This window comes from Piliocolobus tephrosceles, unplaced genomic scaffold (genome assembly GCF_002776525.5).
Source record: "Piliocolobus tephrosceles isolate RC106 unplaced genomic scaffold, ASM277652v3 unscaffolded_110, whole genome shotgun sequence".
Taxonomy (NCBI): domain Eukaryota; kingdom Metazoa; phylum Chordata; class Mammalia; order Primates; family Cercopithecidae; genus Piliocolobus; species Piliocolobus tephrosceles.
In genome coordinates, this window is record NW_022292088.1 from 59,732 (window position 1) to 75,491 (window position 15,760).

The 15,760-nt window shown below is 43.9% G+C and overlaps 1 protein-coding gene across 5 annotated transcripts in view; it reads left to right on the plus strand.

The window, feature by feature from the left end:
• The window catches only part of LOC111529170 (inositol hexakisphosphate and diphosphoinositol-pentakisphosphate kinase 1), a 46,170-nt gene extending 31,901 nt beyond the window's left edge, over positions 1-14,269 (plus strand). For 4 of the 5 annotated variants that reach the window (XM_026447907.1, XM_023196032.2, XM_026447908.1 and 1 more), the window contains 2 exons: positions 7,994-8,107; positions 12,267-14,269. In XM_026447907.1, coding sequence (XP_026303692.1) covers positions 7,994-8,107; positions 12,267-13,027 — 875 coding nt within the window. In that variant the 3' untranslated portion in view covers positions 13,028-14,269. Of the gene's footprint in view, positions 1-7,993; positions 8,195-12,266 lie in introns of all 5 variants that reach the window. The other variant, XR_003306840.1, reaches the window with a different exon arrangement.
• Positions 14,270-15,760: the final 1,491 nt, after the last annotated feature.

Below are 15,760 nucleotides of genomic sequence, written 5' to 3' on the forward strand. Positions count from 1 at the left end.
GCTATAAAAGGGAACGAAGTACCGATACGTATTAAAATGTGGATGAACCTTAAAAACATGCCAAATGAAGGAAACCAAACACAAAAAGTCACATATTGTATGATTTCATTTGTATGAAATATCCAGAATAAGTAAATCCATAGAGACGGAAAGTAGATTGGTGGTTTCCAGGGTTTGGGAGTAGGATGGAATGGGGATTGACTTTTTTTTTTCCCCCATAAAGTGAAAGCAAGTTTATTAAGAAAGTAAAGGAATAAAAGAATGGCTACTCCATAGGCAGAGCAGCCGGGATTGACTTCTTAATGGATATGGGGTTTCTTTTGGGGTGACAAAAATGTTTTGGAACTAGATAGAGGTGGTGGTTGCACAACACTGTGGATGTACTAAATGCCACAGAATTATACACTTTAAGATGGTTAACTTTTATGTTATATGGATTTCACCTTAATAAAAAAAATTAAGCTATGCAAGTGCTAAAAGTAAGCAGGGTGTTAGTGGTAAATTCCTTTATCATCTGAAAGTAAGGAAAGCCTAATTCTGACTCAAAGTCAAATTTGTGAATCAATAAAAAAGATTGATAAATTAGGCCAAGTGTGGTGACTCATGCCTATAACAGCATGCTGCTCCCAAACACGTGTTTGGGAGGCCGAGGCAGAAGGATCGCTGGAGCCCAGGAGTTCGAGGATGGAGTGAGCTATGATTGTGCTACTACATTCCAGCCTGAACAACCCCATCACTCAATTAAAAAAAAAAAAAAGTGTACAGAGAAAGAAATGCAGATAGCCATTGTACATACGAAATTATGCTTAACCTTCTATAAGAGGTATGCAAATTAAAACTACACTGAGATATTATTTCTCACCTGTTAGATTGGAAAAAATGCAAAAGTTTGACAATATACTCTCTTGGCAAGTCTGGTGAAACTAGAAATCCTGTACATTGTTGATGGGGGTACAACAAGGGTACAATCTCTATGGAGGTAAATTTTGTAGTATCTCACAGAATTATAATTAATCTCTGGTCCAATAATCCACTTTTTTTTTTCGAGACAGAGTCTTGCTCTGTCACCCAGGCTGGAGTGCAGTGGCGCCATCTTGGCTCACTGCAAGCTCCACCTCCTGGGTTCATGCCATTCTCCTGCCTCAGCCTCCCGAGTAGCTGGGACTACAGGTGCCCGCCACCACACTAGGCTAATTTTTTGTATTTTTAGTACAGACAGGGTTTCACCATGTTAACCAGGATGGTCTTGATCTCCTGACCTCATGATCTGCCTGTCTTGGCCTCCCAAAATGCTGGGATTACAGGCGTGAGCCACCGTGCCTGGCCCCAATAATCCACTTTTAAGACTCTATTCTGAAGCCATTTCTATGCAAAGTTGAAATAACATTTATTTATTTATGTATTTTTTTAGAGACAGGGTCTTGCTCTGTCACCTAGGCTGGATTACAGTGGTATGATCATGCCTGGAGAACAGTGGCATGATCACTGAAGCCTGGAAATCCTGTGTTCAAGCAATCCTCCTGCCTCAGCCTCCCAAATAGCTGGAACTACAGACATGTGCCACCATACCCAGCTAATTTTTTAAAATTTTTGTAGAGACAGAGTCTCTCTTTATTGCCCAGGCTGGTCTTGAACTCCTGGCCTCAATGACTCTCCTGCCTAAGCCTCCCAGAGTGCTGGGATTGTGGATGTAAGCCACTGCTCCCAGCCTGAAATAACATTTATATACAGTTATTCATTGTGACATTATATAAAGTGGCAAAATATTGGAAATGACTCAGAAGTTCTTTAGTGCAAGAGTGGTTGAAAAAGCTGTGGTATGTCCACTCAATTGAATACTATGCATCTGTTAAAACTAATGAGGAACAGGCCGGGCGCAGTGACTCAAGCCTGTAATCCCAGCACTTTGGGAGGCCGAGACGGGCGGATCACGAGGTCAGGAGATCAAGACCATCCTGGCTAACATGGTGAAACCCCGTCTCTACTAAAAAATACAAAAAACTAGCCGGGCGAGGTGGCAGGCGCCTGTAGTCCCAGCTACTCGGGAGGCTGAGGCAGGAGAATGGCGTGAACCCGGGAGGCAGAGCTTGCAGTGAGCTGAGATCCGGCCACTACACTCCAGACTGGGCGACAGAGCGAGACTCTGTCTCAAAAAAAAAAAAAAGAAAAACTAATGAGGAAACTCTATATGATCTGATATGAAGTAATCACCAGGATATATTATTAAGTGAAAAAAACAAGATGTAGAATACTGTTAATAGTATATTCCTATATTGTAAGTAGAGAGGGGAAATAAAAAATACATACGTATTTACAAAAAATACTTGCTAGAGGCCAGGCATGGTAGCTCATACCTGTAATCCCAGCACTTTGGGAGGCCAAGGCAGGCAGATCACAAGGTCAGGAGATCGAGACCATCCTGGCTAACATGGTAAAACACCATCTCTACTAAAAATACAAAAAATTAGCCTAGCGTGGTGGCAGGTGCCTGTAGTCCCAGCTACTCAGGAGGCTGAGGCAGTGAGCCAAGATGGCGCCACTGCACTCCAGCCTGGGTGACAAAAACAAAAACATAAACTGTCTCAAAAACAAAAAAATAAAGATAAAAATAAATTTTAAAAACTTGCTAAAAGTATAAACCAGAAACAAAATTTATTACCTCTAGAGTTAACAACAGGGAATGGGGCTAAAGGGCATGAAGGAAACAATTTCTCTGAGTATGCCTTTTTATATAGCTTTGACTTGTGAGTCTGTAAATGTTTTTTGAAATACAAAGTTAAATCAAAAAAGAAAAGAAGCAAAACCTAAAATTGCAAAAAAAAGAGAACGAAATGACCCTAACTGTATATCAAAATAGTAACATAACCACACAGGTAAAATAATTTTTCAGATAACTTTAGAATACTTTTTCAGTTCTTTGGTGGGATAAAAAGAACTATAATTGTAATCCTTATTCAGTAGTTTAATTGTTAATAGTGACATTGATACTACAGTGATATTGATACTATGTATATAGTGTTTGAATATGTATATTATATATATACATTATAGAGTAATGCAAATAAGGAATTATGTTCCTGTTGTTAGGAACCAGGATTTTCAAAATAAGATAAATTAGATAGAAGTATAAATTCAAAAGACTTTTAAAATACTGTAATGATAAATATGAATTGGAAATATCAATATGATTTCTGGTTTTTACGTGCTTTTCCTAGCACTATGCATTGGCAAATGTAACATGAGCTCCTTTAGCAACTAGATTTTGGTCTCTATGTACCATTCTCCACTAAAAGTAACCAGAATTCCATAGGGAAATAACTTGATTTTTGGTCTAGAGCAGAGTTTTTTTAAACTTTTAAAAAATTACTCTCCATCCCAGGAGTTTTTTTTTAGAATTTTTTTCCCTGGTTACCTCCTACCACATGAAAATTTAACACTACAGATATATCATATATCTGTTTATGTATTGTGACCATTTGGTGGACTATAAACCATTGGAATAGCTAAGATTTTTTTACCCCCACCAAAAACCAATTTTGTTTAGAATGCATGGTTGAGGGCAAAGAAAGCCCAGGATGATCTTGCAGCATGTTGTAAAGGAAAGTAAGGAAGCAGTCAAGCCCAAAGAGGCTCCCAGTGACCAAAATTGGGACAATTTGAGCATTTGAGAGAATAATCACTATAGTTGATTAAAGTATGCTGAATGTAGCTACTCAGGAGGCTGAAGTGGGAGTATCGCTTGAGCCTAGGAGTTTGAGACCAGCCTGGGCAACAAAGCTAGATCTTATCTCTAAGAAAATTTAAGGGCCGGGCGTGGTGGCTCAAGCCTGTAATCCCAGCACTTTGGGAGGCCAAGACAGGCGGATCACAAGGTCAGGAGATCGAGACCATCCTGGCTAATACGGTGAAACCCCGTCTCTACTAAAATACAAAAAATTAGCCGGGCGTGTTGGCGGGCACCTGTAGTCCCAGCTACTCGGGAGGCTGAGGCAGGAGAATGGCATGAACCCGGGAGGCGGAGCTTGCAGTGAGCTGAGATCCGGCCACTGCACTCCAGCCTGGGCCACAGAGCAAGACTCCTCAAAAAAAAAAAAAAAGAAAAGAAAAAGAAAATTTAAAAAGTAGCCAGGCATGGTGGCACACACCTATAGTCCTAGCTACTCAGTAGACTGATGTTGGAGGATTGCTTGAGCCCAGGAGTTTGAGGCTGCAGTGAACTATGCTTGCATCACTGCATTCCAGCCTGGGTGACAGAGTAAGACCCTGTCTCTAAGAAAACACACACACACACACACACACACACACACACACACACACACACACACTGAATATATATAATAAAAATCCACAAGCTCATAATGAATGAAAACAAGAGCTGGGTGCTGGGTGAGGTGGCTCACGCACCTGTAATCCTAGCACTTTGGGAGGCCGAGGAAGGGGAATCACTTGAGTTCAGGAGTTCAAGACCAGCCTGGGCAACATGGTGAAAACCCATCTCTACAAAAATACAAAGATGAGCTAGGCATTGTGCTATGCACCTGTAGTCCCAGCTACAGGAAGCGGAGGTTGGAGGATCACTTGAACCTGGGAGCTTGAGGCTGCAGTGAGCTGTGATCGTACCAGTGCACTCTAGCATGGGTGACAGAGGACGACTCTGTCTCCCCCCAAAAAAAATTAAATAAATAAAACAAATTAATACTCATCCGCCACTATTAGAGAATATTTTTCACACTCTCTACTCTGAAAACCAATTAAAGAGAAATAAACATTCTGCCTTTTCAGTGAGAACTGTAGTTCAGTATAATCAAATAGTCCCATTTGCAGAAGGAAAATATTCCAGTTGATGGTGGAGAACTAGACATTCCTCAAAAGATCACCCCTAATCAGAAGGGGAAAACTTCACAGTGAGATTTTGTTGGTGCCACCTTAACCTAGTTAGTAAACTTAGCCTTACTTATAATGGAACAATGAGACAATATGCCTCCACTATGATGCAGTATACAGTACATGGGATCACCTCTTAAAGTATTCTTAACAAAATTATTTAAAATAAATCAGCGGCCGGGCGCGGTGGCTCAAGCCTGTAATCCCAGCACTTTGGGAGGCCGAGATGGGCGGATCACGAGGTCAGGAGATCGAGACCATCCTGGCTAATACGGTGAAACCCCGTCTCTACTAAAAAATACAAAAAAAAAAAAAAAAAAACTAGCCGGGCAAGGTGGCGGGTGCCTGTAGTCCCAGCTACTTGGGAGGCTGAGGCAGGAGAATGGTGTAAACCCGGGGGGCGGAGCTTGCAGTGAGCTGAGATCCGGCCACTGCACTCCAGCCTCGGCGACAGAGCGAGACTCCGTCTCAAAAAAAAATAAATAAATAAATAAAATAAAATAAAATAAATCAGCTAAGTTAGATCTAATTTCCAGTTAATAGGACATACAAGAGATAGTGAAATAAGTTAAATGATTTTATGTGGAAACAATCAGACAAGTCCAGAATGTGGGACATGACCTTCTGCAAAGACAACTGGCCTGTTCTTTCCTCTTTTCTCTTTTTTTTTTTTTTTTTTTTGAGATGGAGTCTTGCTTTGTTGCCCAGGCTGGAGTGCAGTGGCGTGATCTTGGCTCACTGCAACCTCTACCTCCTAGGTTCAAGGTTCAAGTGATTCTCCTGCTTCAGCCTCCCGAGTAGCTGGGATTACAGGTGCCCACCACCTGTAATTAAATTTTAAATTTAATTAAAAAATTAAAATTTTTAATTTTAATTAAAAAATTAAAAATAATTTTTGTATTTTTAATAGAAATGGAGTTTCTCCATATTGGCCAGGCTGGTCTCAAATTCCTGACCTCAAGCAATCTACCCGCCTCGGCCTCCCAAAGTGCTGGGATTACAGGCATGAGCCACCATGCCTGGCCTTCTTTTCAAAAAGTTACTATGGGCTGGGGATGGTGGCTCACACCTGTAATCCTAACACTTTGGAAGGCTGAGGTGGGCAGATTGCTTGAGCCCAGGAGTTCAAGATAAGCCTAGGCAACATGGTAAAACCCATCTCTACTAAAATACAAAAAATTAGCCAGGGGTGGTGGTATGTGCCTGAGTCCCAGCTACTCAAGGGGCTGAGGTGTGATGATCGCTTGAGCCAAGAGGTAAAGACTGCAGTGAGTTGGCCAGGCGCGGTGCAGATCACAAAGTCAGGAGATCGAGACCATCCTGGCTAACACGGTGAAACCCTGTCTCTACTAAAAATACAAAAAAAATAACCGGGCGTGGTGGTGGGCGCCTGTAGTCCCAGCTATTCAGGAGGCTGAGACAGGAGAATGGCATGAACCTGGGAGGCAGAGCTTGCAGTGAGCCGAGATCGCGCCACTGCACTCCAGCCTGGGTGACAGCGAGACCCTGTCTCAAAAAAGTTACTATGAAGAAAAGGAGAGGCTGCACTATTCTAGATTAAAAGAGGCTTCAAAGACATAAGATGCAGTGCATGGTTCATATTTGGATGCTTTTATAAACGACATTTGGGGGAATAATTGGGAAATTTTGAATATGGACTGGGTATTGAATAATACTAGGGAATAATTTTTAATTTTGTTTAGCTTGTTAATGGTGTTTGGCTATGTTGGAAAAAATTCTTTATGTATATCTTTCCTTTTTTTTTTGAGATAGAGTCTCTCTGTGTTGCCCTTGGTGGAGTGCAGTGGCACAATCTCTGCTCACTGTGCAACTTCTGCCTCCTGGGTTCAAGTGATCCTCGTGCCTCAGCCTCCCAAGTAGCTGGGATTACAGTCATGTACCACCACACCCAGCTAATTTTTTTTCTTTTTCTTTTCTTTTTTTTTTTTTTTTTGAGATAGAGTCTTGCTCTATCGCCTAGGCTGGAGTGCAATGATGTGATCTTGGCTCACTGCAATCTCTGCTTCCCGGGTTCAAACGATTCTCCTGCCTCAGCCTCCTAAATAGCTGGGATTACAGGCATGCACCACCACACCCAACTAATTTTTGTATTTTTAGTAGAGACAGGGTTTCACCGTGTTGGTCAGGCTGGTCTTTGAACTCCTGACCTCGTGATCTGCCTGCCTCGGCTGCCTAAAGTGCTGGGATTACAGATGTGAGCCACTGCGCCTGGCCTTAATTTTTATATTTTTAGTAGAGACCTAAACATGGTTTCTCCATGTTGACCAGGCTGGTCTTGAACTCCTGGCTTCTAGTGATCCATCTACCTTGGCCTCTCAAAGTGCTGGTTTACAGGCATGAGCCACCACACCCAGCCGGAAAACATTCTTATATTTTATTATTATTATTATTATTATTATTATTATTATTATTATTATTATTGAGACAGAGTTTCACTCTGTCCCCCAGGCTGGAGTGCAGTGGTGAGATCTCAGCTCACTGCAACCTCTGCCTCCCAGGTTCAAGCGATTCTTAAGCCTCAGCCTCCCGAATAGCTGGGATTACAGGCATGTGCCACCATGCCGGCTCATTTTTGTATTTTTAGTAGAGATGGGGTTTTGCCATGTTGGCCAGGCTGGTCTCGAACTCCTGGCCTCAAGTGATCCACCCGCCTCAGCCTCCTAAAGTGCTGGGATTACAGGCATGAGCCGCTGCACCCAGCCATTTGTTATATTTTAGAGATGCATTTTGAAGTATTTAGAGGTGACATGTTTCATAATGTCTATCATTTATTTTAAAACACTTTAGCACACAGAAATAGATGAAACAAGTATGGCAAAAATGTCAATGTGTTAAATCTAGGAGACGGGTATATGGGCATTGGCTGCACCAGTCTTTCAACTACTTTTTTAAAATATATGTTTGAAATGTTCATAATATAAAGTTTAAAAAATTGAAAATGGTTTGGTTGAAGAGTCCCCAGGAAATGCTATTTCTCAGCCAAGGAAGGGTAAGTTGGCTTTGACTTACGTTAAGAACCTATGGCTCCTGGATTCTTCCTCATATGTCTTTTTTTCTTCCCTCTCCCTTCACCCTACCTCCTTTCCAGCCCTCTTTGATTCCATGCACAGCAGCCAGGCCTCAGATAACCCATTTTCTCCACCACGTACTCTTCATTCACCTCCTCTGCAACTCCAGCAGCGCTCTGAGAAGCCCCCTTGGTGTAAGTAATCCTTTTGGAACTGCCTAGACAAAAGTCAAGAAGAATGGAGTGATTGGTGAATGAGGGGCCTGCTGCATGAGGTAAAAGGTGAGGGTTGAACGACCAGGAATATCCATTCTGGAAAGCAGTCTCATCTGCCATTTCTAAGATGAAAGGAGAATCTGTTTATTCTCTCTTTACCTCTGTTCTCCATGTTCCTTCTATTTCATTGGAGAGAAGCTTTTCTGCAGTATTAGGAATAATTTTTTTTTTTTTTTTGAGAGATGGAATTTCACTCTTGTTGCCCAGGCACGATCTTGGCTCTCCGCAACCTCTGCTTCCCGAGTTCAAGCGATTCTCCTGCCTCAGCCTCCTGAGTAGCTGGGATTACTCAAAGGGCCCTTTGGGGAAGAAAGAATGGAGACTTCATTCTCCTTTGATCCCTATTTGATCTCTACAGCTTTCTCTGGTAAAGATGACTAGCAGACAACTTAGATATATAGAAAAGCTGGGAGCAGGAGGCTGGGCCCGGTGGCTCACGCCTGTAATCCCAGCACTTTGGGTGGCCAAGGGAGGTGGATCACGAGGTCAGGAGATCAAGACCATCCTGGATAACACGGTGAAACCCCATCTCTACTAAAAATACAAAAAATTAGCCAGGTGTGGTGGCAGGCGCCTGTAGTCCCAGCTACTCGGGAGGCTGAGGCGTGAATGGCGTGAACCCGGGAGGCGGAGCTTGCAGTGAGCTGAGATCGCACCACTGTACTCCAGCCTGGGCGACAGAGTGAGACTCTGTTTCAAAAACAACAAACAAACAAACAAACAGAAAAAGCTGGGAGCAGGAGAGACTAGAATCTGCTACTTATTTCTACATGACCCTTCTCTCTGTTGTCTGTTTTCAGTTTTTAGTTTAAGTTGAGGTGCTGCTTTTTCCCATCTCTTGTTTATTATCTGTAATCTATCACTAGTTGTTTTTGGTAACAATGTGAACAGTGGAGCCACACAGAATTGTTAGAGCAACCACAGAGAGGAGGAGCTACTAGTGGTAATTGGAGGTGGGGATGTGGGCCAGAGGCACTGGTGAAGTATCATCCTGCCTCCGGGAAATAACTGAAATCAAACATGCCTTTCATTATTTTAGTTGGATAGGACCAAAGAAAAGATTCTTACTTCATTCAGCATTGGACTTAACAGTTGTAGAATTTTGCTCTTTTTCTGGCACCCTGTTTGAGGAAGAAACTTTCCTCTCTGACACCAAGAATTCCTCCCCTGAATTTCAGATTATCCTACACTCACCTTGACATTGCCCTTTTTACCTATTTCCTGGAGTGTTTATGAGTTCTGTGCCCCTGGAAATCTTTTTTTTTTTTTTTTTTTTGAGACGGAGTCTCGCTCTGTCGCCCAGGCTGGAGTGCAGTGGCCGGATCTCAGCTCACTGCAAGCTCCGCCTCCCGGGTTTTACGCCATTCTCCTGCCTCAGCCTCCCGAGTAGCTGGGACTACAGGCGCCCACCACCTCGCCTGGCTAGTTTTTTGTATTTTTTAGTAGAGACGGGGTTTCACCATGTTAGCCAGGATGGTGTCGATCTCCTGACCTCGTGATCCGCCCGTCTCGGCCTCCCAAAGTGCTGGGATTACAGGCTTGAGCCACCGCACCCGGCCTCCCCTGGAAATCTTACTCTTCTCCCTCTTCTGTTTCTGTTTGACCTTTTTGATTTGCCTGAATCAGACCACTAGCAGGATATTAAGGCTACTTCTTTACTTGGGTAAAGCTCAGCTTACATCTTTTCTTTTTCTTTTTTTCCATCTAGTATCAGATTTTTGACTCAGTATCAGGTGTGTAGCCTCACTGGTAAACATCATCTTTAGGGTCTGTATGTCTGCACCAGAAGTAGGCTCCACATCTCTTAAAGGCTTGTTGGTTCAAAACCATGATCTTCTCTTTTTTTTTTTTTTTTTTTTTGAGACGGAGTCTTGCTCCAGGCTGGAGTACAGTGGCATGATCTCAACTCACAGCAACTCCCACATCCCGGGCTCAAGTGATTCTCTTGCCTCAGCCTCCTGAGTAACTGGGATTAGGCACATGCCACCACACCTGGTTAATTTTTATATTTTTAGTAGTGACGGGGTTTCGCCATGTTGGCCAGGATGGTCTCGAACTCCTGATCTCAAGTGATCCACCCGCTCAAAGTGCTGGGATTACAGGCGTGAGCCACCGCACCTGGCCTCTTATTCTGCTTGAAGCATGCCTCCTTTGATTATTATTATTATTATTTTTTTTTTTTGAGGTGGAGTCTTGCTCTGTCATCCAGGCTGGAGTGCAATGGTGTGATCTCAGCTCACTACAACCTCTGCCTCCCGGGTTCAAGTGATTCTCCTGCCTCAGCCTCCTGAGTAGCTGGGATTACAGGCATGTGCCACCACGCCTGGCTAATGGTTTCTTTTTTTTGTTTTTTGTTTTTTTTTGTTTTGTTTTTTTGTAGTTTTAGTAGAGACAGAGTTTTACCAAGTTGGTCAGGCTGGTCTCGAACTCCTGACCTTGTGATCTGCCTGCGTTGGCCTCTCAAAGTGCTGGGATTACAGGGGTGAGCCACTGCGCCTGGCCCCTCCTTTGATTCTTTACAGAAGAGAGATAACTAGCATACCTTCAACTCAATGATGGATTGAGCCTTTGTAGGCTCAGGTTTACCAACTTTTCGAGGTTTCCTTCAATGGCAATATGTCCCGATGTCCCCTTTTCTCAGAATCTGTCATTATTGATACCATAGTGCTTTAATATATCGTTACAATATTATCAATAAAAATGATATTTACCAAGGGAGAAGTAGGTTATTCCCATACTAGAGGTCAATGAAGCAGTAGCGGATGGAGTAGGAATCATCCCACAGTGTAATTGAAGACTCTGAGGTCTTTATTACACTACTGTCAGGATCTAGGAAATCAGTTTTTTAATGTTTTCTGTGTATATAATTTGCACAAGCCTGTGACATTCATTGTATGTCCCAAGACTTACAAGAGTCTTAACCCTGGATCCATAGATGTGGTTTCAGGGTAGAGTCTATGAGCTTCAGGAATCACATGTAAAGATTAATGTGAATATTCTTATATACATTTTTCCTCGACTTTCATTAGCACCTCAAAGGGGCCACTGACCCCTAGAAAGGTTAAGAACTGCCATGTAGAAATTCCATGGCCATCTTCCATTTTTGGGTAAACCGTTTTCTTTTTTTCTTTTTCTGAGATGGAGTCTTGCTTTATCACCCAGGCTGGAGCACAGTGGCATGATTTCAGCTCACTGCAACCTCCACCTCTGGGGTTCAAGTGATTCACCTGCCTCAGCCTCCTGAGTAGCTGGGATTACAGGCAGCCGCCACTATGCCTGGCTAATTTTTGTATTTTTAGTAGAGACAAGGTTTCGCCATGTTGGCCAGGCTGGTTTCGAACTCCTGACCTCAAGTTATCTGCCTGCCTTGGCCTCCCAAAGTGCTAGGATTACAGGTGTGAGCCACCGCACCCAGCCAGGTAAACCATTTTCTTTCCTATTGTTCTGATTTACATGGTTTTTCTACATTCTCCTGCCAACTTATCATTTGGGCTATAAATAATGATTACCTCTGCCCCAGAAATACATTGATTGCTTTAAAGAATGATTCTTAACAGAAAGTGTACATCAGAATCAACTGGGAGTGTTCCAACAAAATTATATTGCCTTCATCCTCCTCCCTCCTCCAAGCTACACCTTTACACTAAACCTATAGAATTAGAATCTCTGGAGTTGAAAACTGGAAATTAGTATTTAAAAAATTTTTTTCATGATTTTGATGATGAACCACTGGGCTAAAGTATTCATATGCTTCCAAAGTAGGAATGAGAGGCCTTGGGAACTTGGAATTCTGATGGGAGTGTATTCGTGAAAGAACCAGATGAAGTGGGTCTTAGCACTCTCTCCTGAAGTCTTATATGTACCTTATTGTTACTCTCAAAAGTATACCTTAGGCCAGGGTGAGAGTTCTTGAGCTAAGCAAACTTAGGAGTCTCTGCTTAACTTAGGAAGAATTCAGACACTCTTCCCTCAAGACATAAGTAGCACAGGCCAACCATTCTAGCATTTGAACTATCTGCACAGGGTAGAGCCTACTCTTCCAGCTTCTCTGACTTGATCTCTTGACTTTGCTTTACAGACAGCAGTGGCCCTTCTAGCACTGTGTCCAGTGCTGGTCCTTCTTCCCCTACTACAGTAGACGGTAACTCCCAATTTGGCTTCAGTGATCAACCCTCCCTAAATTCACACGTGACTGAAGAACATCAATGCCTTGGTCTGCTCCAGGAGACCCCTGGGAATGGAGCACAAGAGCTCTCCATAGAAGGGAAACAAGAGCTTTTTGAACCAAATCAGTCCCCACAGGTGCCACCTGTGGAAACCAGCCAGCCATACGAGGAGGTGGCTGAGGAGGTCAGCCAGCCATGTCAGGAGGTCCCTGACATCAGCCAGCAATGCCAGGAGAACCATGACAATGGTAACCACACATGCCAGGAGGTCCCTCAGATCAGCCAGCCATGCCAGAAGGCCAGCCAACTGTGCCAGAAAGTCTCTGAGGAAGTTTGCCAGCTATGTCTGGAGAGCCCCGAGGAGGTCAGCCAGCCATGCCAGGGGGTCTCTGTGGAGGCTGGCAAGCTGGTCCATAGGTTCCATGTAGGGGTTGGTGGCTTGGTCCAGGAAACCCCTGTAGAAGTTGGCAGCCCAGCTGAAGAGTTCCCTGAGGAGGTCAGCCAGCCATACCAGGAGTGGAGGTTGTTCTCTGTGGAGGTTGGCAGGCTGGCCCAGGAGCCTTCTGCGATCAGTCTGTTATCTCAGGGCATCCCTGAGATTGATAAACCATCTCAAGAGTTCCCTGAGGAGATTGATCTGCAGGCCCAGGAGGTCCCTGAGGAGATAAATTAGAAGTCCTGGGTGGTCCCTGAGGTGATCCATCAGCTGCCTGGAGAGGGTATTCCTCAAGCCCAGCATCTATCTGGTGATCCAAACCCTCAGAGTCAGTCTCTAGCCCATGACCAGCACTCACCCCTTCCACCAGCAACATGTGATTAATTTTCTTATTAGTGGTGTCACACTATACCAGCCATTTGAGCCAGCAACCTTTTCTGTTGACTAACTCAATGGCCAGCTCTCACCAGCGGTGTCTGGGGAAGTAGTTCTCTTGGTGTGAAGCATACCTGTGCCAGAGCTGTGCTTAAGGAGGAGCCAGTTTTAGGTTCAAAGAAGCCATTGGCTCTTCACCTAACCATTAGACTTGAATAGGATTTCCTTGGGGTGGGTTGATCTGTCATTACCCAGCCTCCTCTGAGCATCCTAGGAAATCATAGATTGTTAAAGGAAATGCTGCTTCACTGCTGAAGACACCATCTGGGGACAGCAAATGCAAAAGAGGGGACTCTAGGGTCTTCACTTTTCTGGGGAAATATTCACGACTTCTCAAGGTATGCTTAGACCATATGTGCATTCGGGGGGCTCTTGTCTTTGCCAGCACTCCTCAGATGAGCCCGGGATGGCTATCTGAAATGTCTGGAAAATAAAGTCCCCTCCCCAAACATCTGTCATGGCCACTAAATCTTTAGACTTGCCTTATAGATCTTTCCATATCATCCCCAAGTGCCCCTTCTGTCTCAGTCCTGTTCCTCTGGGCAATAGCTCTAGGGAAAAGTAGGTATTAGACTGCTGTACAAAATTCAAAGCAACTACTTAAGATGCTCTAGAGGATTCTTAGCCAGTCTGTGAAACTGGGCCTCCCTCTGTGGTGGGCTGTTTGGCTTAGGAGATGCTGTAGTAGTAGAGATAATCAGGTTCTATTTTAAGCAATGAGCAGAGATCAGTATTGTACAGATACAAGCAAAGGTTTAATAAATACATATAAATATATATATACACATATAGATGTGTGTGTGTGTGTGTGTGTGTGTGTATATATATATATTTCTGTAGTTGTGCCAGGGACAGACTGGCCAAAGACCAAACACTCCAGGGTCCCCAAGAAATTTGTCCTTATATCATTGTATCGAGGGCCAGATATGATTATGAAGCTTTTTCCAAAGATCCAGGGATGGGAATGGGAGTGGGTAGGAGGGGTAATACGGTCACTGGAGTCAGGGGCCGGAACATTATGAGTGCTCAATAAATATGAAATAATGAGAATGATGATGATGGATGATGGTGATGTCCTTGTGAATTCAAGAATGAATATGGGCTGGGCACAGTGGCTTATATCTGTAATCCCAGCACTTTGGGAGACCAAGGCGGGCAGATCATGTGAGGTCAGGCGTTGGAGACCAACCTGGCCAACATGGTGAAACCTTGTCTCTACTAAAAACACAAAAATTAGCCAGGCATGGTGGTGGACACCTGTAATCCCAGCTATTCGGGAGGCTGAGGCAGGAGAATCACTTGAACCCTGGAGGCAGAGTTTGCAGTGAGCTGAAATCACACCAGTGCACTCCAACCTGGGCAACAAAGCAAGACTCCGTCTCAAAAAAAAAAAAAAAAGATATATATATATATGTGACTGTGAGTCATGTGAGTCAATTGTGTCTATAACTGATCTGAATCAGTCAAAAGCCATTATACTTGAGCAGGAATGGGCTGTAAAAATACAGAGATGAGGCATCCAAAAATAGACTATAAAAATATAGAGATCAGCTGGGCACGGTGGCTCACACCTGTAATTCCAGCACTTTGGGAGGCCAAGGTGGGTGCATCACGAGGTCAAGAGATTGAGACCATCCTGGCCAACATGGTGAAACCCCATCTCTACTAAACATATAAAAATTAGCTGGGCATGGTGGCGCATGCCTGTAATCCCAGCTACTCGGGAGGCTGAGGCAGGGGAATTGCTTGAATCCAGGAGATGGAGGTTGCAATGAGCTGAGATCGCGCCACTGCACTCCAGCCTGGCGACAGAGTGAGACGCTGTCTCAAAACAACAACAACAACAACAACAACAACAACAATAGAGATCAGGCATCCCAAGAGGTGCCTATAGCGGTTAACCCACTATATCAAAAGGTTTTTTTTTTTTTTTTCTTCTTTTTTTGAGACAGAGTCTCGCTCTTTTGCCCAGGCTGGAATGCAGTGGCGCGATCTCAGCTCACTGCAACTGCCGCCTCCTGGGTTCAAGTGATTCTCCTGCCTCAGCCTCTTGAGTAGCTAGGATTACAGGTGCCTGTCACCACACCCAGTTAATTTTTTTGTATTTTTAGTAGAGACAGGGTTTCGCCATGTTGACCAGGCTGGTCTCGAACTCCTGACCTCAGATGATCTGCCTGCCTTGGCCTCCCAAAGTGCTGGGATTACAGGTGTGAGCCACCATGCCTGGTCCCCAAAAGGTCTTTATTGAGTAAGTAGAGTGTTGGATGGGGGACCGGAAAGAGTTTCCCTCTCTGTGAAGTGCCAGAGGGTACATGCCTTCTCACCAAGTTCTTGGAATCATCCTGTTAATTTTTCACTCTGGAGTGTCAGGAGGAGTTCATATAAAGGGGTTATGCCCTTTCTCTGCTCCCTTGACATCTTTACCATGAGAGAGCCCAGAACAGTGGGAGGGCTAGAATATGCCCCTCCCCAAATATACACATTCAGCCTGGCCACTTCTGACATACTTAGGACTATAAAGGGTTTCCATGGAGG